Source organism: Dromaius novaehollandiae, chromosome 17 (genome assembly GCF_036370855.1).
Source record: "Dromaius novaehollandiae isolate bDroNov1 chromosome 17, bDroNov1.hap1, whole genome shotgun sequence".
NCBI classification, from domain to species: Eukaryota; Metazoa; Chordata; class Aves; order Casuariiformes; family Dromaiidae; genus Dromaius; species Dromaius novaehollandiae.
In genome coordinates this window covers 11680130-11701618 of record NC_088114.1, presented here as the reverse complement: position 1 = coordinate 11701618, position 21489 = coordinate 11680130, and the positions used below count along the sequence as shown (strand labels likewise).

The window sequence follows — 21489 nt, the reverse complement described above, 5'->3', positions numbered from 1 at the left end:
CTTCTTAAAGAACAGAATTAAGAGTCTGCCATTTATTTTACATTGACTGAGAAATTCTCACTCAGTAGTTTTAAAAGTTTTGAAAGCAGTGTCTCTAAAAGGCTAAACATTATCTGTAAATGTAACACTAGAAACAGTCATCACATGACTCTCTTTATCCCCCCCCCTCCTCATCACCCTCTCAATTTTGATCTGAACCACACTTAGAAGCAACTCTGTCACATGCCTAAGACTCACGGGATCTTTTTTCTAGTCCAAGGTACATAAAGCCAAGATCAGTGCCACAATTTACAAACTGCACCTAGCCAGCTAAATCAATCCTTGCATCATCACCATCACAAACAGAGCATAAGAAACCAGCCTTGCTCCTTGGCTTGTCTTACTACTATTCTCTGCAAGCTCAGTGTTTGAAGCTAGCTATCATTACTGATTCTAGGGCAGGTGATCAGTATGTCTCTAACATATTGAAATGAAAACTAAGATTATGAAGGTAACACCCATTCCCCTCCCCCTAAAAATCTAATACAAAACAGTCACTGCAAGTGGGTGGGAATTCAGAGAGCAATTCGAGTGCAGGTGAGCAGGTTACCTGAATGAGGTTGTTTGTTAATCGAACAAGGCTTGGCGTTACAGAAGATTCCTTCAGGATGCTGCTGTCTGAGGACAATGAACTATCTATTCCTGTGAGCAGCTGTGTTACCGTAGCAACCCACTCTTCTTTAGCAGAGGCTGCTGTCATGTTAATCATCTGCTGAATTGCTTCATTCAAGGCAACTTCTGAGCATTCAAAGCATTGTTTGTAATCCTGCAGTTTGAGCAGGGAGTCCTAGGGAATGCACATATGAAAAACTCTACTAGAAGGAAGAAGGGTCTGTTTCAAACCATGAATGCACAACAGAGGAAAGAAATGCACTATATAACATTAATGTGGGTACTTTAATGAAATGATAACCGAACACCTTTAAGTATGACATAAAAAAAAGGACAATAGAAGGAGGAGGAACATGGACATCGGATGATAAATATACAAGCAGGATGCACATTTCAGAAAATCAACACTATTTTTCTGCTGGAATAAGAGAAACAAGAAAAAAAATTCAGGAAAGGGATGGCTGTAGGTCTAAAATTCTAACTACATGCTGTAGAATAGAGGCCCTACAGAAACAGGATCTGAGTCATTATAATCTTGTACTACCATTTTATTACTTCATAAATAACAAAGCAGCAAGTAGAAGGCCAGCATTACAGCAACATCCTCCTGCTTATTTCTTCTTTGACAAGTTTGGGTCAATGAGATAGCCTGAAGGCTATAGGATTCAGCTCAGTCCAGTTAAAATAGCATCACAGAAAAAAAAGTCACAAGAAAAGACTAAGAAAGACTCACTGTTCCTACAGCTGAGTTCATTTGTACACTGATTTTCACAGTGGCACTTACACAGATGAATAATCTATAGCAATTATACTGGATGCAGCTATCAACAGTTTGCCATTCACACAGGACAGGCAGCATACATCAGAATAACCCTTCACCAGCTAGCTAGCTCTCAAGTTTCAGGTGAAGAATGCTTGTGAATCACCATATAGTTGAGAGCAGCAAAAGCAGGAAGCATTACAGCAGACACAGATAGTGCGAATCCATCCATAAGATGCTTCTACAAATGATTCAAGTTTATTAGAAATCATGATCTTTCTGGTGATTTCACATTGGCCTCAGGCATCTTATACCTTAGCAACATTCTCAGTCAGTAAAATAGTTATATTGACTATATTGATCAGTTATATTGATGCCATTATATATATTAGACAATAGTTTTATTGACACCAATAAAGCTATGCTGTTTGGATCATTTACAGCTTTGATTCCATGTTTTGTTTTGTAAATAAGACTCATTACCCATTAACACCCACTCTCCAAATCCTTTCATCCTGTTTTTAGGAATAAAAGCTGCAAATCTTTATCCCTTACTAAAAGTGCATTTTTAAGAAACAAAGCAAACCTGCAGGAGAAGCAGCTGTGCTGGTCTCTCTGGTATAGATGTTACAAATTCCAGATGTTTAGCTCTGCCGTAACCATTAAAGCATAACGTTGGCCGAAGCAGTTGCACCACTGCATTATAATCCCCTGACTCATACAATCGCTGGATCTCTTCCAAAGACTGGCATCTCTCCAGAGACTTCAGGTTCTTATCAATCTGTAAATATCACAGATGGCACAATCAAACATTCATTTTACTTTCACATGCATTTGACTACTGACTTTTCTCCTAGCAGTTTTGCTGTAAAGGTATTTGAACTCTATAGCTACAGCCAAGAATATAAACTAGGAAGAAAATCACCTACTATGTAACAATTAACCCATCCCACAGATTTTTAATTATTACATTTTAGTTATTATATATGACTATTGTGTTGTAACAACCTTAAACTCAATTCCCCTCCCCGCACCCAAATCACACATTTTTACGCTGCAAGAAAACTCATCAGATGGACTTCAAAATGAAGATGGCATCACCTGTGTACGATTTCCTCCCCAATAACAGCAGTAGAAGAATTGAAGATGGACATTCCTTTCTTTAAAAGTATATGCAAATTTTTATGTAGAAAACACTGACTACTGAAGTAAAGAGCTCATTCAAGCAATGGTGAAATATAAGTTTAAGAACAGCTTGAAAATAAAATGTTAGTCTAATAATCTACTGTTCCACATGCAGCAGTTCTAATAAGAATGCTTTTCATTTTGCATAAAAGCAACCTTAAGTTGTTCAGGACCAACAGATCCAAAAAGCACCTTTCTGAAAAGGGGACGATGACCTCATTTAACTACGAACCTGTCCTTTTACTCTTAGAAAAATTTTAAGACAAATATGGTAAACTTCATCACAAAAGAGCTATTGCATTGATGACCTTTGAAACTGGGTGGGGTGGAATGGGAAGAACACACCTACAAATTAATTCTTACCTCTTCTAAAGAAACAACAGAATCAACGTGTAGATTAGGTAATCGGATTACGATACTGCATTCATTGCCAGTTTTGGCTTGCATTGCAGTGGAGCTCTGTAGCATTTCAGTACAAATATCATAATTTTCAAGTGCCTGTTCCATGTCACCCTACAGAAACAGTACAGGAAAAGAATCTGAAGAGTATTGTCTGCAGCAAGGTTTTCCAAAGCATCTAGGAAATGTTTAAATTCAATGCAGGCACAGCCAGTGTAATTAATGCACATAGTATCCTCCCAAATATAACCAATCCAAACAAGTCTCCAATAAGAAACTTAGCAGTATATCTTACCAATGACTTTTATAATAGCTGAAACAAGTCAGAGAAATAGATTTCAAACCACGTACATCTGAAAGATTCATTTAGATTGACTAAAATCCCCTCTTTTTAAAAACATGGAAGAGCAAAACAGTAGAAACGACTCTCTCGCATTTAGAAATGAAAACAATGAGTCAATAAACATTTTTATATTTCGTGAACTGAACACATTCAACTTGCTCTGTCCAGCTGAAGTAAATGCTAAAGCTAAATGGCCAGGAGAGGAGTACAAGCTGCAGAGGCAAAAGTATAACTCACTATATCTAAAGAAGAGAGGGCAGTAGCCCTACAGAAGCTCTCATTTTTCCTCAAATAAGTTTGTTAAAAAGGAATCTTGAGATGTAAAAACTAAGAAGAGAAAGAATCAGTCAGTTCATGTATATGAAACTCGACTCATGTTATTAGTTGAAGACTAATATATATATTTGATATGTAAATAAATTCTTTGATGTCCTGAGAAAGCAATGGTTATCTGAGATCAAATAACATTTCTTTCAAATATTTCCTTTACTGATAAGTTTAAAACCCTCTGCTTAGAAATCTGTATATGAAATTGATCTCCACAAGAAAAATCATGAGGCATTGAGGAGTGGGTGGCAATTAACAAAGTTTACTTCATCTGGAAGCTACACTTCGGACTGTCTGGAACTTTATTATAGTATCCACTATTCCTGGTCCCAAAATTCAATTTGAAAGTGAATTCCTGTTCTGCAGCTACACACTACTACTCCAAATAACTTTGGTCCAATATATTTCTGCAAGCCAAAGAGTGGCTACTTTAAATAAAGACCCATGTATTACATATATCTGAATATTAGCTTAGTTTATGAAAATTCCTACTTCATTCCTACCTCTACTCTTAGGGATGACTGATTATATCAAGAAGTAAGATGAAACCGGTACTTTCTGAATTGATTTTATCCTTACATTTAAAAGAGCTGAGATTCCTGTAGCGTGTCTCTGAACAACATTAGTTTTAACTGCTGGGAAAAATTTTACTTGTTGAATTCAAGAGTAAAACCAACCTGCAGCGCTAGAAAGCGAGCTTTCAGCCAATACACTCGAGTCACAAACTCCATCCAGCCTTCCTCAAATAGATCTCGCTGCGAGGATGCAAACGACAATTGCAATAGGTCTCCCAAGAAATGAGTTCCTGGGAAGTCAGGACCAAACTTTCCATTCACAGAGGCGGCAGGGCAATTTCGTGGAGAAACTGCAAATCAATTAATTATGCTTTATTATAAAGTTACTAGCATCCCATGAAAAGAGTCCCACATACCAGTATTTCAAAAGTACTGATCTATTTTTGATGCAAACATTTGCAGACCAATGATGAATATCTTTTCAGATCTGTATTTAAGAAAAAGATAGCTCTGAAATTTAATGAATTCCTAGGGGAAAAAAAAATCTCTTCATTTACTTAGAATATTTTTAGAATCTGATGTAAGAAATATATGATTCTCACCTGTAGAACTCTTCCCTTTGGTCAGTAGCCACTGATCTAATTGCAGTTCCATGCAAGAAAGGCTCATCAACATCATATCCTGCCAAAAAAGCATGAAGATATCAAGAAAGAGTCTACAGAAACAAAGAAGAAAAAGTTTAAACTGAATTTGCAATTTACTTGAAAATAAACCTTCCAAACTGTCATCTCATGATTTCTATTTCAAAGCTGTAGCTATCTTTATCTGTGTCTAAAGGTGTATAATAGCAAGTACAACACCAAACAACACTTAGAAGGAGCAATGAAAGATCTCAGAAAAATCCCATAAAAGAATGCAGTCAGCGAAGCAATGCCTGATCTTGGAAAAAAGGGACACCCTCATTATTGTATCTGGTTGAAATACCATTCAGCTGAAACATTTCAGTTGAAAAGCTACCCTAAAGAACTCTCATTCAGCCAGAGAAACACAACTGCAAGGCTGACTGCACAACACACTCCATTCTCCCCACAGGAAAAAGCCACTGGAGAAAGGTGACATGGGGGTGGCCATCAGAGTCTTTTAAATTTGGGCACACCTTATCCAGGTGAAGAAATATTTTTCAATCAAGTGAGCATTCCTGGTACCCATGCCTACTATGATTATTGTTAAGCAGATACTATATGTAGGGAAAATGGAAACAGGTTTATGAACTTTTTACCAAATACAACCATTAACTGTTGACAAAAGAACACAGATTGCACCATACTTTAGGGCTAAGAAGAATTGGTTCTCCTATTCTAATACATTCTGCAAATTTACTGTAAGATAGTTTTTACAGTGTATCTTCACGATGTTTTTATTTTCTTAGCTACAAAAGTAGAATTATAGAGATGATTTATAAGCTTAGACTGTATTCCCAAATTCTAATGAAGTAAAAATGTCACTGTGTCATATGAATGACCCTGCAGGAAAAGTGTATGAACTTTAATTCTAGCTAAATTTCCAAAAGTACTCTCAGTATATTATTCAACTATATTAAAAAGTTAAATCATGCTAGAAGCATGTTTCTAGAATACATGGTAGAACCACTGACATTTCAAAAGTAAGAAGTCTAGATTCAATAATTTTTTTTTGTATTTATCTCCATGAGACTGAATATATATTCTAATTTTATCAGCTTATTAACACTTGTTGAATAAAGTTCAGGAGCATATTAAAAAACTGTCACTACAGATCTCAATGAAGTAGTTTTGTGCAGTGAAGAATATACAATTTTCTGATTACATTCATAGGAACAACGGCTAGGGGTCCATTCAGAAAAAGCAGGTGCTCATGAAAAGGTTCAAATGTCCATAGTACATGTTACCAGAATACCCCCTTTATAGACCTGAAAACCCAAATTCATTACAATCAGGATAGTTTACAGATCCAGTTTAAAATAAACTCAAGGATTAACAAGAAAAGGCAAGAATGAGAACACTGATTTTTAATATAATAACTGGAAAGTTTTGGTGTTTTACATTTCACATACAAGCAAGAAGTTATGCAGTCATAATGAGAACCAAGGAAATATCTGATATTTTAACACAAATTTATCAGTATATTTACAAATGTAGGTATACATGAAAATATACATAAATATAAAAAGCACAAACAGGATATATAAAGTGTTTAACATTTCCCATGCAGCAATCTTTTTTTTAAAAAAAATAAACTAAGTCATTGGCATACAGTTTTCAAAATTCATTTTTCATCTGAAGAAATGTGGAAACATTTTGGACAGAAAACAAAATTTATGTGGAACTGCAGTCCTCTTAAGGACAGTATACCAAAAAAAACCTGTTCAAACTAACACATCTTTCTGATGTCCTAAACGTAGGCATATGAAGAAGGCATACTCAATGGACAAGAAGCATCAGTACTGATTTTATGCTTTAATTATCTTGTACCATTAAGCCTATGTTCAACATTACTTTAATGAACTTAACAGCTTTTTTATTTGCATTGGAGAAATATATAGACACAAAAAGGTAATAAAAGGGTTTTGCTCAGTTTTTTTTTTTTTTTTACTCTAAATTGCAGGTTATTTTTAAAAATAATTTTATTTTCTCTATTTTGAGCAGAAATGCTGACCCACAATCAGCACTATGACATATATTAAAAACAAACAAGAAAACAAAGCGGCAGCTTTTCCACTCACCTGATGACAAAAGCAAATTTTTGCCATTTCCAAAGCAGGGGGAGGGAGGGAATGGAAGAAGAGAAAGGGCAACAACAGAGTGAAGGAGTAAAAGTATATAATATAAATATTATGTATATATGCTTACACATATATATTATGGATATAATAAGTATTATTATATAATTATATATAATATATTTAATATATAAAATACAATATAATTTTATATATTATATGACTATAGTAAAGTATCATCAAGATATGTTCAGGAGTTCAGTAACAGTTATGTGAGCAGCAGTATACCAAAATTTATGAAAAGTGCAGGAGCTAGGGCATGCAGCACCCCAGACAGAGCTAAGGAAAGCCTGAATCCAATTCGGAGATTTCAGTTAGGTACCTTCCACTCACACAGAGTAATACAGTTGCAAAAGAAATAAAAGCAGTATAAGAAAGAGTACTTTGTTACCTTTATATGTTGATTACTTGAGTCCCTCAGTAATGGATTGGGAAGACTACTGCTGTGTTTTCTCCAGCTGTTATAGATACTAAGAACCACCTCAGACAAGCCAGGAGGCCACTTCACCAGGAACTTTTGGCTAATTACTTTTAGATATCTCATCATCAGCTCCAGCATCCCACCATTGTTCAGGTTATCCAGCAGGAATTCATGAACATCTTGTTTCTCTAGAAAGCAGACCGATACAAAGTCATAGATGTTTAAGGTCAAGACAGAACACCACTCCAATCAAGTTAGTTTTAACAGCAAGTGTTTTATACACAAATCTTACAGAAATGCTGCAGTAGTTTTTCTGTGCTGCATATCGGCTGAATTAAGTCACTGCATTTAGTACACATGCAATACAGCTCTTATACACAAGAGTTAAGCAGCCCATGAGAACTCAACAATTCTATCTGTTACCAGTTGAAATATTTCCACACCATAAAATGACACCTTTTAGAATAATACACACTTTTGTTTCTTCTGGCTATAAGACAGGAAGATGCAGAAAATAGAACAACAGAAAAAGGGGATTTATAACGAAATCCCTACCAGATTCCATAAATGTTGTAGAATCAAATGACATTCTATGTGGTCCAACATGCTGGAAATTCTCTTCTTTGATCTCTGACTGCACCTCATAGTTATTGAAAGGGTCCTCCTCCTCCTCTGGATCTAATTTCCTCAATCTGGGTGAAAGGGGAACAAAAAATAATACCGATAAAATCCTCATTCTTTCTTTCAATAGTGAGTGAAACCTAAACATGCCATGCTGTGCATATTTTAACAGTGAAAGTACAGTAACTGAAGCACATCCAGAGGTTTAAATCTAGTTCCTAAGTTTTTCCAGGGCAAGAAAGGTTAAAGACCAAGATACTTAAAAGAAAATAAACATAGAAAGCAATGTTACAGAACCTTAAGGCTCTATAAATAAACATTAGAAAACGACATGCCAGCTTTCAATGCTTGGAACTATTAAGTTTTGAAACAAACAAACAGGACTGTTATTTCCAATATCAACATAACTTTTTTTTTTTTAAAGCAATGTAGGCTAACTTTTCTTTCTCTCTTTTTAAATAATCCTGAAACCCAATACACAATGCAAAAGGAAGACAGGCTTTTAATCGACATTTCAAATTTATTTCAGTTTGCATGTCAAAAATGTGCAAAACAAAACAAAAACAGTTAAATATCACTTCACAATCTTTTGACCATGATAAGACCCATTTACTTTTTTGGAATTGATGTCAGATATAATGATTTTTTTCTTTTTTTAATATATATTTTGCATGGAATCATAGACTTGCTATCTGTATAGGATAAAAATAATTGGTGTTTTACAAAGCATTAACAAGGATTTTTACTTAACTTAATGTGAGTGCAACTAGATAAAGTAGCCTGACTTAATCCAATTTGTCCACAAACTTTAGTAGGAGCCACTGCAAAGCAGAACCTGAAATTCAATTTATGATAAAACCAAGCAGTCTCGCTTTTCTTTAAATTGACAAAGCACTTGACAGAAGAGTGACACTGCAAAATTCCCATGACTGAACATCTTGGGGATCATTTGCATCATCAACAACCAACCTGTTCAATTTGGAAAGAGACCAATAGGCAAGATGACCTGTGAGAGCAAGAACATTTCTGTCCAGCTGCTTGACTGCATCTTCAGTTCCTGCTCTATAAGTATCCAAGAGTTAACAAGTTTGTAAGCTCACTGTTCTTATATTTTTTCTTTTTTTGCTGTTCAGTCTCGTGAGCAGTGCTGTCCTCTCCTATTTCACCTTTTTGCCTGATAATACAAAGTCTGACTTTGTAATAAGCAAAGATAGGCCCCCTGTGAAAGGAGGAATCCTCAGGTAAATTTTAATTCCTGTAAATGAAAAGTTTCTCTTTCTTCAGTACTGTTCTGAATTCCTGAGAAATTTGTCTTGTGCAGTTCAAGTACATTTCCATTGCCAGTGTCCTGTTAAAGCCTGCATACAGCAGGGAGAGGATAAATATGCAAGAGTACAACAGAAAAGCAATATAAAACTTGAAATATAAGAAAGCTTTATATATGACTCATGAGATAGTGCTATTAAATAATAATTTGATTTCACTATTATATTATTGATATAGAATGAATTGATTCTGGTCAAACCGTTTAGCTAAAAGCTATAAACAAAGAGACTATTTCATTATTAGAACCCTCTTAGAATTTATGAAGATCATTTATTCTTCATATTAATTGACTGAAATACTGTTCCTTGACTCCAAACCAAGATTACTTTGTTTGTGGATCTCATCCAATCTGATATCTATCTGCACTGCCTTTTAAATCAGCTGCATATTGACAAAAGCTTTCTTATTTTTAACAAAACAATTTTAATATATTTATGAGAAGACATTGCATCACATTTCCTCTAAAAGAAATGTGGGTCTAGTGTTTTTAAGGTTGAGGTGTATCAACCAACCAAAACTCTAAACAGCTTCTTCTAAATAGCCCTTGATACTCTCATAACGTAAGGCAAACACTGCTATACTGTACCTGGAAGGAAGGAATTTCACCAACAGCTCTTGAAAGTCAACTTTCTCCTCTTTTTTACACTTGGTATTCCGGACTCTAGCAGATCTCCTTTTTGCTGTTTCACCACTTTCTTCCGTAATTCTCTTTCGTTTCACCCCTTTTTTAGACTTATCACCTGCAGATACGTCACCTAATAAATGAATTAAAAAAAAAAAAAAAAAGATATTCACAGGTCAAAATGTCAAACAAAACAAAGCCGATAACCTTTTTTTCTTACAACAGCTCCTTCACTCTAAGAAGCTCAAGACTCTTAACAAAATTGAAATAAATCACTGCTGGAAAGGAGACATGGTTTTTCTAATCTTAAAGATGGGAAAACTCAAGCATGAGTCAATAGCACAAAGCCAGAAGTTGTTAAATACTCCTGCACTGGGGCAGCAATAACCCCCCCCCCCCCCAAAAAACAACAACAAATAAATAACCCCCTGACTCCCAGATCCATTAGGCAGGAAAGTAAGTCCACTGTGCTGAACACTGGTCCTATGACTTAGTTATTAACCAATGATTTTTCAGGCAGCGTAGGTGGCTTTCACTTTTCTAATGTGAATAGTTGACAGCCTAGCTTTATAGAGCTCAGCCATCCTTTTTCTACCTGTATTATACGTACACTGAAAAGATTCTGAATCTACCAGAAAGTAGTTTAAAGACAACATTTCCCAATACATTCTGTAGTGCTTTTTATATTCAGATATAAGAATCTCAGACTGAAGTACCTTGCTCACCTACAGTAGCTCCTGGTTCCAATAAATTCTGACTATGACTTGGAAAATTGGGTGTCACTGGAGTATAAGTTAATACAGGATCTGGCATTGTCACCACTGGATTAGTGCTGACAGGAGTTGGCTGAATAACACTGACAGGAGTAGAGGTAGGAGAAAGAATCAAATGTTGAGCCGGGTCTCGGTATTCTGAGAGATCAATTCTCTTTCCGAGACTAGGTCGAGGAGGGTCACATGTTGTGAGGTGGTGATACATGGCAAGTAAAGTTTCTCCTAAACACTTCCACCTGCACATGAAAAAATAATGACATCATAATTTCATTAATTTTTGTCATATTATTTTCTAAATTATATTCACAAACCTGAGAGCATTCAACATTATTTTTCTCCAACAGCTTACAGTTAGAAAGTGTAGTTTATCAATGCGAGAGGAATACACATCTGAGAATCAAAATCTGTCCCACAACTTGAGAAGCTGCAGAATATCTTTCAGTAATCTGTCATATGGATCATTGACAATGTCAGGCCTGGAATAGAGGTTCTTAGTGGCTCCCTTTCTGGAATATACCACTTAAAAAACAGGAATAAAAAGTAGCAACACAAAGTTTTTAGACAAAACAGGTGAATCAGTTGCAATAGGAGGGAAATGTGAGACAGGGATGTGCCTAATCTCAAAAAAAGTCTCTAACAACAACAACAACATCTATGTAGTAGTTGCTGAAGAAATTACTGTATACAATAAAAAAAAGTAGTGACGAGAACCATTTTCAGGTCCTGTATTTAATCAGCAAAACAACGAAACATCTCAGTATTATCTACAATTAGAAGCAACTTCTCAATAGGACTTGCCTGCAGAACACATTAGTGTTCAAGGCAAATATGTGTAATAAAAATCAAGGCCTTTATACCTTAATAAAGAGGCATTAAATGATTTTAATACATCTTGCTGCAAATAATGAACTGCAATTTGTTTCTAAGCTTCCATTATCCATGTAGTAAAAACATTTTAAAGATGCAAAACTTACTCTGAAGTGCACATACAAACTAGCCATATAGGAAATTCCAATAATATGGCTGGAATGGCTGCCAGATCATTCTTAACTAGGATTTTTCTTACACCCAACTGCAGTTTTAATTCAAAGGTTAAAATTGAGAGATAGGGGATTTACATTAAAAGCACAAGCACAAGAAAACAGCATATACACTAATAAAATATGAAAATACTGTTTGCTCTTTTTTTTAACTACAGGAAAAGGAGATTGCGAAGAAATTTGAGGTGCACCACATTTGTCAGCTTAAGTGGCTTAAAAAAAAATCTGCAAAAAAATAGGAAGACCTACGTCAAAAAGGGAATTGGCTGGACAAGTTTGAGGTCTGGTTCTCTGTCTCGTACTAGCAAAGCCTGTCTCTTCTTACGTAGCTCCAGTGCTTCATCTAGGATTCTTCCTGTTTCAGCTGCACTCACATTTACGTTATGAATAGACATGTCACTAAAAAATAATAAGAAATGAAGACAAGTCAAGTCTTTTTGAATCTGGAGATATTCATCTGAGATTTTCCTACAATATAGCAAAAATAAACAGTGTTAGAACAAGCATTCAAAGGACATTATTTTACAAGCTTTATAGCGCACACACAAAAGTGCTCCTCATCAGAAATCTTTCTTTCCTTAAAAATTAAAAGGTAAAAGGAGACTTTCCTCTCTTGTTTTCCAAGGAAAGCAAGAAGTTCTCTTTTCTTTTTTGAACAGTGATGGCTCACAAAGTTTTGGTTCAGCAAAAAAGTTATATACGGCTGAAAAATTTATTTCATTCCAAGGTGCTATTTTGAGCAATTTCACTTCATCACAAATAAAATTTGGGGCTGAAAGTTATCTTGTGCATTCCAAGTCTAGGAATGAATTTTTGGAAGTTACAAATAATCCATTTTTTTCAGAGATATCACAATCCAGAAACAAAACAAAACAAATGGCTGAAAGCCTTGGCTTAATTCAGCATGTAACTCATTTTAAGAACCAGACCTAAGGTGTCTTATTAAATCAGGGTTTTTGTTACTAAACAAAGCTTTCTGTCATAGGCCTACTGCTATACCTGGAATCTTTAAGCCTTAAAAACAAAATTATCCTTTCTCTTCTAAATCTTTGCTCTAAATAATCTATATTTCCACATTTTAGATGTTAGAATAAAGCAACCCAAAACGTTCAACATATTTTTGACTGATTTATTGCTTAATCAAGGATGTGAGCTAGGATGTGAATCTCATTTCAATTTACCCACATCCAGTTTATACAGAGTACTGATGTTACCTGCACATGCAGTATATCCAGTGAGACTGAAGTATAAGAAATAAGTTTGTGTTTTAATTTAATTGAGTTCTGCTGATTAGCAGAGCAACGTATTAGATATCAGAAGCAGCTCTGCTGCGGAACCATCAGTTAACTTGGACACTTCCCATAAATTTTATGGGCCTCTATTTTTAATCCCACTTTCTTCTTACTTATTCATACTATAAAATCTGCACAGAAAGAGATAGTCTTCCTTGCAGAGCTGCGTGATGCCAACCTGTTAGTAAAAATTTTACACATCATAATAAAAATAAGGAAATAAAATCTCAAATATAATATTGCAAAATAGTTTTCAGAATTATTATCAGTCTGAAAGTTTAATTAATTCCAAGAATTTCTGCACCTTGAATACTGATGAAATTTATAAAGTCTTATGACTGTACCCATTTGTCACTAAAAATGGGCAGGGCTCTTTGATATCATACTGATATAAGAAAGTTGTGTTAAGTCCCAAATTTGTAACTCCTTGGAAAAGTGGTAAAGTTCTTTTGAATTAGGAAAGAAAACTCCTCTAAGGAAACACACCAGGATATGAATGCTGCAGATATCAGCTACCAATACATAAAATGAAACAAAGTAATAGGGATTTAAAAATATCTAGGTATGAAAATAAGTGAGTAGTAGCAAATGGATTGTTTTCTTCCCTTTCCACCTTCTCCCCCCCACAAAGTAATCACTGCAGAACATTCTGCCAGGAGCAGCAATAACTTCTATTTTTTTTTTTTATTTAGCAGACAGGTCAGCAAGATATTGTTTTAGCTTAAAGAATTACATCTCACTAGCTTCTCAGAACAAACCCACACCCCAAATTTTCACTTCAAATGCTGTATAAACTTTAGGATTCACCATTTGAGGAACATCCTTAGGGAATCTTTCTGGAGGCAAGGCTGCTCCTCAAAGATCTTCTCCTTCAGAACTAATCCTTTGCTGTATAGACAATCTTTTTCCAGAGCTTTGCAGATAAAGTACAAGCACGCTGACAGAGAAATAAGAAATGTAACGGTCAATCTACCACTTTGGCTCATTCAAAAGCTCCCATTTGGGGGCTTTATATACACCACTAAATTCCAACTAAACATGGTATTTCCACAGACCAATAGCAATCACAGGAAAGGAAGAGAAGCCATCACTATTCTGTTGTATAATGAATTCAAGAGTTCCCAGCTCCTGATTTTTACTGCAACTTCCGGACTGACATACAACTCCAGGAATCTTGCAGCAGTTCTGCAGCAAAAGCTAAGCTACACTGCAAAGTTACTCTGCAGACAATGGAGTGACTTTTTTGTTTGTTTGTCTGATGAACTAAAATGCTCTGTCTGTTGACTGGTTCTGGCTACGTAAGACCAGGTCCAAAAGCTCTAAGGTGAAAGACAACTTTCTAATGATGTTGGAGGGCTTAGGATCAGGCCTTATTATATGAAGATGAAACAGCTGACAGACTTCAGAGTAAAAATTCAAACACCTTTACTTCAGATTTCATTTATCTAGGACAATATGCTTTGTAATCCATTTCAAGCATTCTCCATGACAGCAGTACATCCTTTGATGAAATTCACCCCAAAACTCCTGGCTGAACACAGAAGGCTGACAGTTTCCATTCCCCTTCTCCCTCCTTTTATTCACCATTTGTGACTTGCTCTGATGAACTTACAAATATGCAAGCTAGGTAGTTTGGTTTGGTTTTGTTTTTTAATGAAAAAGACACTTTCAAATCGAAAGCAGAGAGATCCAGCATCAAAATGCAGTTCCATTCATTAGCTCTCAGTAAACAACATACACTGCATTTGTTTTTAGGGTAACCAGAATCGATTACACATCATCATATTTTATCACGAAGTAAAAATCCCCACCATATCCTAATGTACTGTATGTTTACTCATAACATACTTTTTCTTGCATATCTGCATTGTTTTACATTTTTTATTGACATATGAAGTCACACATCTCTTAAATTTCTTAAAAACAAACAAACAAACAAAAAAAAAGAAAAAAACACCCCAAAACCCCCCATACTTACTCGTATAGTCACTGAGCGTGTACAAGACTGTGATAAGGTTATCTAGACAAGGCCAGTGATCAGGATTACACCTGAGACCTTCTTCAAAAGCATGACGAGCCAAAGGCAGGCGGACTAGTTTTATTGCTACATGGCCAATTTTATACCACAGGTTGACATCAGTAGAGTCTAGCATTACAGCCTAGAAGGCATAACAAACATAACGTTATTTGCATTTCAGACATGCATATTTGCTTGTCTACAGGGGTTATCACTGCTTTGGTTTTCACAACAGGAACAGTATTGGTATGGGGATTGAATGGTGGGCAAGTTATGACAAGTTATAATGTCTAAAACTACTGAGAATTCACACAAACATGAAGTATGCTGAAAGGCATACATCTGCATTTTGGCAAGCTTTTGTAAACACTGAGGCGCCACTATTTTATTCCAACCGTACTGTACCTCCAAATAAAACTCCATGGCTGTCTCTAAGTCATCCCGTTGTGCTGCCAGCTGTGCTAGGTTCTTATAAGTGGAATATTTTAACATCAAGCCTGGATGTTTCAGCCCTTCTTTCTCATCACCAGAAAGAACTGCCTAAAAATTATTTAAAAAAAAAGAAAAACAACAAACAAACAAAAAAACACAACCTGGGCATTAGGAATTAGACTAGTTTGGAGAAGGAAAAAAAAAAAGGCAGCAAATAACCTGTCAAATAACCCCTCAATAACACTGACATTTCTAGTTAGCCAATAAGAAATGAAATAATACAAAATATAAAAACAGTTTCTTTTTATTTTCATTCTCTAAATTTCACTGACCTCTCGCAGAAGACGAATCTCAAGAAGCTCATGATAAGCTTTAGCGGACTCTTCAAAACGGTCATGTTTCTGGAGGTCCAAAGCTTTGTGATACAAAGCAAAAGCTTCTGCTTCCTGTGGTTTAAAACATCACAACCTGTTCTGTAGGGTGATTTTATTACATATAACATACTTACATTTACTACGAATAACAGTGTTTTTGCACTTTTAAACAAGATTGGATCATTTTTGCATTTATTTCACTGGTTTTCAGATGGGCTTCTGGAAAAATAGTATTGCATTAGTAGTGCTCTCTGCTATAAACCAGTCCCCCTCCCGACAGTTTTGGAACTCTGTATTAAAATGTTTAAGTTAAATTTGACAAAGGTATAGAGTTCTCAGAGCTGTCATCTCTCTGTGAGTTTTATGAAGCCTGGCAGGTGAACAAGGAGACAAACCCCATTAATACGGTCGCCAAAATGGAAGTTCAGTCTTCACTGCCTTTGTGACCAACCCAGCAGCCCAGATGGCAGCAGCCAGCTGGTTGAACATGATGGGCATAGTTCAGAACTAGCCATAAAGCATCTTAAATTCAAAATAACATCTAAGATCCAATTCTTAGATACAAAATAAGATTATTTAAACTAAGAAAAAAGAAAAGAAAAACCTAAACCCTATCTGCAACTATTCAGCATTACAGATACCTACACCAAAAATGGAAGACCACATCATAAATGAAGAACATAAGGAACATATACCTCATTCTACAGCCTATCCAGCAGCTGAAACATTCTGCGGTACAGCGGTAATGTTACAGGTCTGTAACAACCCCATAACATTAGCAAAATTGGTACCTGACAGACCACAGAATGGACTGAAGAACTAAGTCCTACACAGCAGCTCCCTCTCGTTTATTCTGAAAATACTGTAGTATGGTATAAGTTTTTATTAGCACAGCAGAAAAGTAACCTTAATGACCCAATACAGCCCATTTGAGTGAAGTTTTAGCTTGCTAAAGGCAAACTTCAAGAGATATTGACACACCTTTCTTAGAAAGAAAAAAGAATGAACAAATCCTAGCAACTAAAGATTCCAGGAGAGGACAAAACTCCGATCAGTTATGTCCAGTAAGAAAATTGTGAGTTTACTTACTTGAGCTTCCTTTGTCTGTGTTTTATGGCTTTTGAAGTTATCTTCATAGTCATCCTCAATTGTGGAGCTTGCATTCAGTGCTGCAATTCGAATCTACAATGATAATCAAGATATGACAAGAAATAGTAAATCTACCTGTTTCCCAGTTTCTCTTGCAAACATGACTTTTCTTATTTTTTTACTTTACTTGGCAAACAGGCAATACTGTAAGATCTCCAGTACTGCATAGTTACAAGAACAGCAATGAATTTAGACATCACTAATTGCAAATAATAATATGTCGAAACTATTTTTTTCCAAAACCAGCTGATAAACCAAGCCTAAAATTTCAAGTATCTTTCAAGCAATAGCTTCCCTAGAACGGACATATGTGTTACAGTGAGATTCCTCAAATTCCTCAAATTACCAATACCTACAATAACTCCAAAATACTCCAATGTTCTTAATATGCCAATTTATTCTTAGTCCTGAGGTAGGAGAAAGTTTATGATTTTCTTTCTACCAAAACATCTCATAAAAACCTTGAGCTAGAATATCCCCTTACCATATTCAGCGACATTTATACTATCGCTCTCCAGGAGCAGGAGGAAGTGCTAAACACAAACAGATCTGAAAAACAAACAGGATTAGAATATTTATTCTGTTCATAAAGAAAGCATTCAAAAGTAAAAGACAGGCTGGGCAACTTTATCAATGACCAATGTAACCGTCCTCTGTCACACACCCCCACAGCCCAGCAAGAGACAAAGTGCCCTACTATGTAAGAATTGACAACAACATTAAAATCAATTTTAACTAGAGCCAGAGAAAATACCAAGTTAAGCACATTCATTACTTCAGTACAGCTTTGAAGACTCTTGCCCTGGTGGGGATGGGGAGTGGAAATCTTTGCAATATAACTACGGCTATACCATTAATCAGTTAAAGCAGAACTTTTAATGACCATACATTACACTAACAATATTACAACATGAAACTCTTCACTGACAAAACCCCGAAACAATAAAGTTGCTTGAATACACTGGCATTTTACAAGTAGAAATTATTACAGCCTTTATCTTCAATTACTTTAAAATATTACGGAAGATTTCCTGCATCTGTATCTACAGCACAAAAAAAAACTTAGTGCTGTCTCAGGTCTAGAACGCATGATACTTACTGGTATTTACAGAACAGAAAAAGTCTATTTGTGTCAGATAGTCTTCACAGCATGCCATAACAGCTAGTCAGCTCACTGCTTAACATACTGTCTGCAGCTGGAGACTCTTGCTATTTAAAATGTTTTTGCTACTGCTATCTCTGCTAGAACAGACCAGTGTTTATAACAATAACACACTTTTAACGTGTCTTTTTCCAAGTAGGTGGATCAACTTCCATAGACCACCTGCCACCTCTGTTGCAAAAGCAAGCTGCAGGTACTGTGTATGCACTTAGATCGAGCAGATTAATGCAAAAGAAATTCAACTTCTACAACTAATATTTCTTAATTTTGAAGAGAGGATACTAATATCTGCCTTTTTAACACTGACAGAAATGTGATATTCACATTTATAATCTGTAAGTCATTTTTCCTCTTAATTAAACCTGCAATTTGTATGATATTAACTGTTTGAAGTGTGATGTCAGTAAAGGCAATAAAAAGGAAAGGGTTCTGTGCAGTTTTTAAAAGCTTCACTGCTATTGATAAAATCTTTCCATCAACTGAAACAAAAAAAGGACACATGCAAAGCAGGCTAAAAACAGCCTTTAATATATGAAATTGTATTAATAGAAAGACAATTCCAGAATTAACCACAGCAGGAAGTAGTGGGAGTTTTGAACTATGAGCAGAATTGTTTCATACATCATCACGCTTACTTCTACATGTAGAGAAAATAAAGCTTTTTCATGAATTTCATTCATTTGGCAATGCTCACATTTTGCTTGCCCATGCACCATTTACCTCACTTGCATCTAAATCAGACAGACAACTGCAAAACAATATAGCATCTCTCTAAGTCACTTAAGAGACATTAATGAAACTTCAAAACTCTTTCAAGACAAGATTTCCCAGACCATTCTACATACGGAGAAAATGTATGCAAAGACATTAATATTATGTTTTCTCAGAAATAATGAATGCCCCAAGTTTTGACAGAAAGTTCAGGTGCTTACAACACCTAGATAAATAAGGCTGAAAAATCCCAATTCAATCAGATATTTAAGAGTGTTTCTAAGTTTGCTTACATATATGCCTGTATTCAGAAACGTGCTCAAGTCTTCTGCTGAATCTAGATAATCTCTTTCAAGGCTGTACAGGAAATTAGTGAGAGATGACTACAATCATAGTTTATTTATGATGCTAGATTGCCAATGAAACTGTAAGGAAAAAACAATTTTAATTCTTTTTATTTAAACACAAAGTTTGTAACAAATATTTAGCAACTCTTCTCTCTGACAGTCACACGTTGGGAGAGCAAAGCCAAACAGAACAGCCCAAGTCTGATAACAACAGGACACAGACATAGCCTCCATACAGCTTTTATCATGGTATGTCAGGTGGGGGGGTTGTTTTGTTCTGCTTTTTAAAAACCAAAGCACTGTATGTGGTTGCAATCCTAACTATGGGCAGAGTTACATTAGTGTAATAACATCTGGGGATAAACTGTGTCACTATAAGCACTTTTATAGCAACATAGCTGTATCATTTAGGTGGGCAAAAATAATGAATCTTTAAAGAAGCATTACAAATTTGTATTACATATTTGTAGTATTTCAGTTAGAAGACTCTTAACTTAATCTGTGGCTTTTACAGGCAATCATATCATGATAAAGGCAACAGTGCTTGTTAAAGCCTTTCACCTTAAAAATCATCTCTCTTTTTTTCCTTAGACGTTTAAAACTTCAGTTATAAGTTCAGAATGCTGGTTTGTGTTCCCTAGTTGGTCACAGCTTATAAACTCTGCTATTCTCCACTTCACAGCCAGAAACAGAGGGAGCGACTTGGGCCTTCGTGACTTTTGTTGTTGTTGCTATGCTTGGGAGCCGTACCCTACGGACACATACTTGCTTAAAAAACATTTGTTTTCACTCTCTTTTTTACCCTCGCAAAAATCACCTCTGCCGCATGTAGGCGAAGGCCGTTTTTACCGAACGGCGGTAACTCTCCGCCGGCGGCAGTGGGGACACAGCGCACGGCTGCAGCCCGGCTGCGGTCCCGGAGGCACACGGGGGAGGCGCAGCCCACGGCCGCCCCCGGGAGCGGCTCCCCGGCCGGCGGGCGCAGCCGAGGCCCAGCCGGCAGGGCCGAGGAGGCGGCAGGCGGGGCCCCGTCGCGCCGGGCCGAGCCGAGCTCAGGCCGCTGCCGCCGCGCAGGGCCCCGCCGCCGGGACACTCACCTCGCAGCGCCGTTCCCCGCCCGCCCGGCGCGGGCAGCTCCTCCTCGGCGCCGCCGCCGCCCCGCGATGCCGCCGCGCCGGGCCCGCAGGCCGCCGCCGGGCTCCCGAGACCGCTCCGGAGGCGAGAGGCGACCGCGACCGCGGCCCGCAACGGCCCGCAGACGCCGCCTCACCTGCCGTCTCCACGGCAACCTGCGTCCGGGGCCCGGAGCCCGGCACGTCAACAAAGCGGCCGTTCACTGGCCGAACGGCGGCTCCAAAGGCAGCCAATCGGAGTGCTGCAGACGAAGGAAGGAGGCGGGGCGACCCCGGAGGGGCGGGGCCAGGAGGGGCGGGGCGGGGCGGGGCTGCGGGTGTGAGGGCGGACGCCCGCGTTACCAAGGAGACGGCTCGGGCCGCGCGCGGGGGGCCCAACGGCTCCAACGGCCCCAACGGCCCGCGGGGAGCCCGGCCCTCAGGCGCCGGCGGGTGGGAGGTCCCCGGTGCCAGGGCAGCCTGGCCCTCGGCCCTCAGGCGCTGTTGCAGCTGGGGTAGCTCCGCCGGCAGCATCCCAGTATCCCTCGGGCGCAGTCAGCACAAGGGTTAATGCTGTCTGTCCCTCTCTCCACCTTTTCCTTCAAACTATGCATTATCCAACCTCAAAATTATCAACCCTCAATCAGAGGGGAGTTGGTTGGACCATAAGAAGTGCCACAGGAACAATATTTTCCAAGCAGCCTCAAGCATGGCTTTATTCCACTCAGCAGAAAGAGAAAACTCCCTTTGTGTGTGATATATTAACAAAACCTTAAACAGATTCCAGATGTATTTTCCAATGAGTTTGAAAATCATCCCAAAGTTAATGGCCTTGCCTAAAATTTACCATGGTGACAGCTGGGGATAGAAACAAGCTTTTATGTAACTGGGAAGTTGGGAAGGTTTTTCCATATGGTGACATCATAAGGCAGGGTGACAGCAAGCCAAACAATTAAAAGAAAACTGCTTGTGGAAATGATGTGATTCGCAAGCAAGCTGATGGTATCAGAGCAAGTCGCGAAGGCAGGGCGCGTCGTCGGCAGCCCCAAGCATGGCCTCCTCACGAAGGCCCACTCATGGGCCTTGATATAT

The 21489-nt window shown here is 37.5% G+C and overlaps 1 protein-coding gene across 5 annotated transcripts in view; it reads right to left on the bottom strand.

Moving 5' to 3' along the window:
* CABIN1 (calcineurin binding protein 1) overlaps positions 1–20653 on the bottom strand; it is a 129410-nt gene extending 108757 nt beyond the window's left edge. For 2 of the 5 annotated variants that reach the window (XM_064522185.1, XM_064522189.1), the window contains exons 1-17: positions 20383–20653; positions 17550–17614; positions 17006–17098; positions 15875–15988; positions 15516–15650; positions 15072–15252; positions 13901–14030; positions 12051–12200; positions 10705–10997; positions 9953–10121; positions 7975–8111; positions 7390–7607; positions 4783–4861; positions 4343–4530; positions 2960–3109; positions 1998–2192; positions 590–826 (exon numbers count right to left, since the gene is read on the bottom strand). In XM_064522185.1, coding sequence (XP_064378255.1) covers positions 590–826; positions 1998–2192; positions 2960–3109; positions 4343–4530; positions 4783–4861; positions 7390–7607; positions 7975–8111; positions 9953–10121; positions 10705–10997; positions 12051–12200; positions 13901–14030; positions 15072–15252; positions 15516–15650; positions 15875–15988; positions 17006–17098; positions 17550–17564 — 2484 coding nt within the window. In that variant the 5' untranslated portion in view covers positions 17565–17614; positions 20383–20653. Of the gene's footprint in view, positions 1–589; positions 827–1997; positions 2193–2959; positions 3110–4342; positions 4531–4782; positions 4862–7389; positions 7608–7974; positions 8112–9952; positions 10122–10704; positions 10998–12050; positions 12201–13900; positions 14031–15071; positions 15253–15515; positions 15651–15874; positions 15989–17005; positions 17099–17549; positions 17615–19231; positions 19364–20382 lie in introns of all 5 variants that reach the window. The other 3 variants (XM_064522187.1, XM_064522190.1, XM_064522186.1) reach the window with 2 other exon arrangements.
* Positions 20654–21489: the final 836 nt, after the last annotated feature.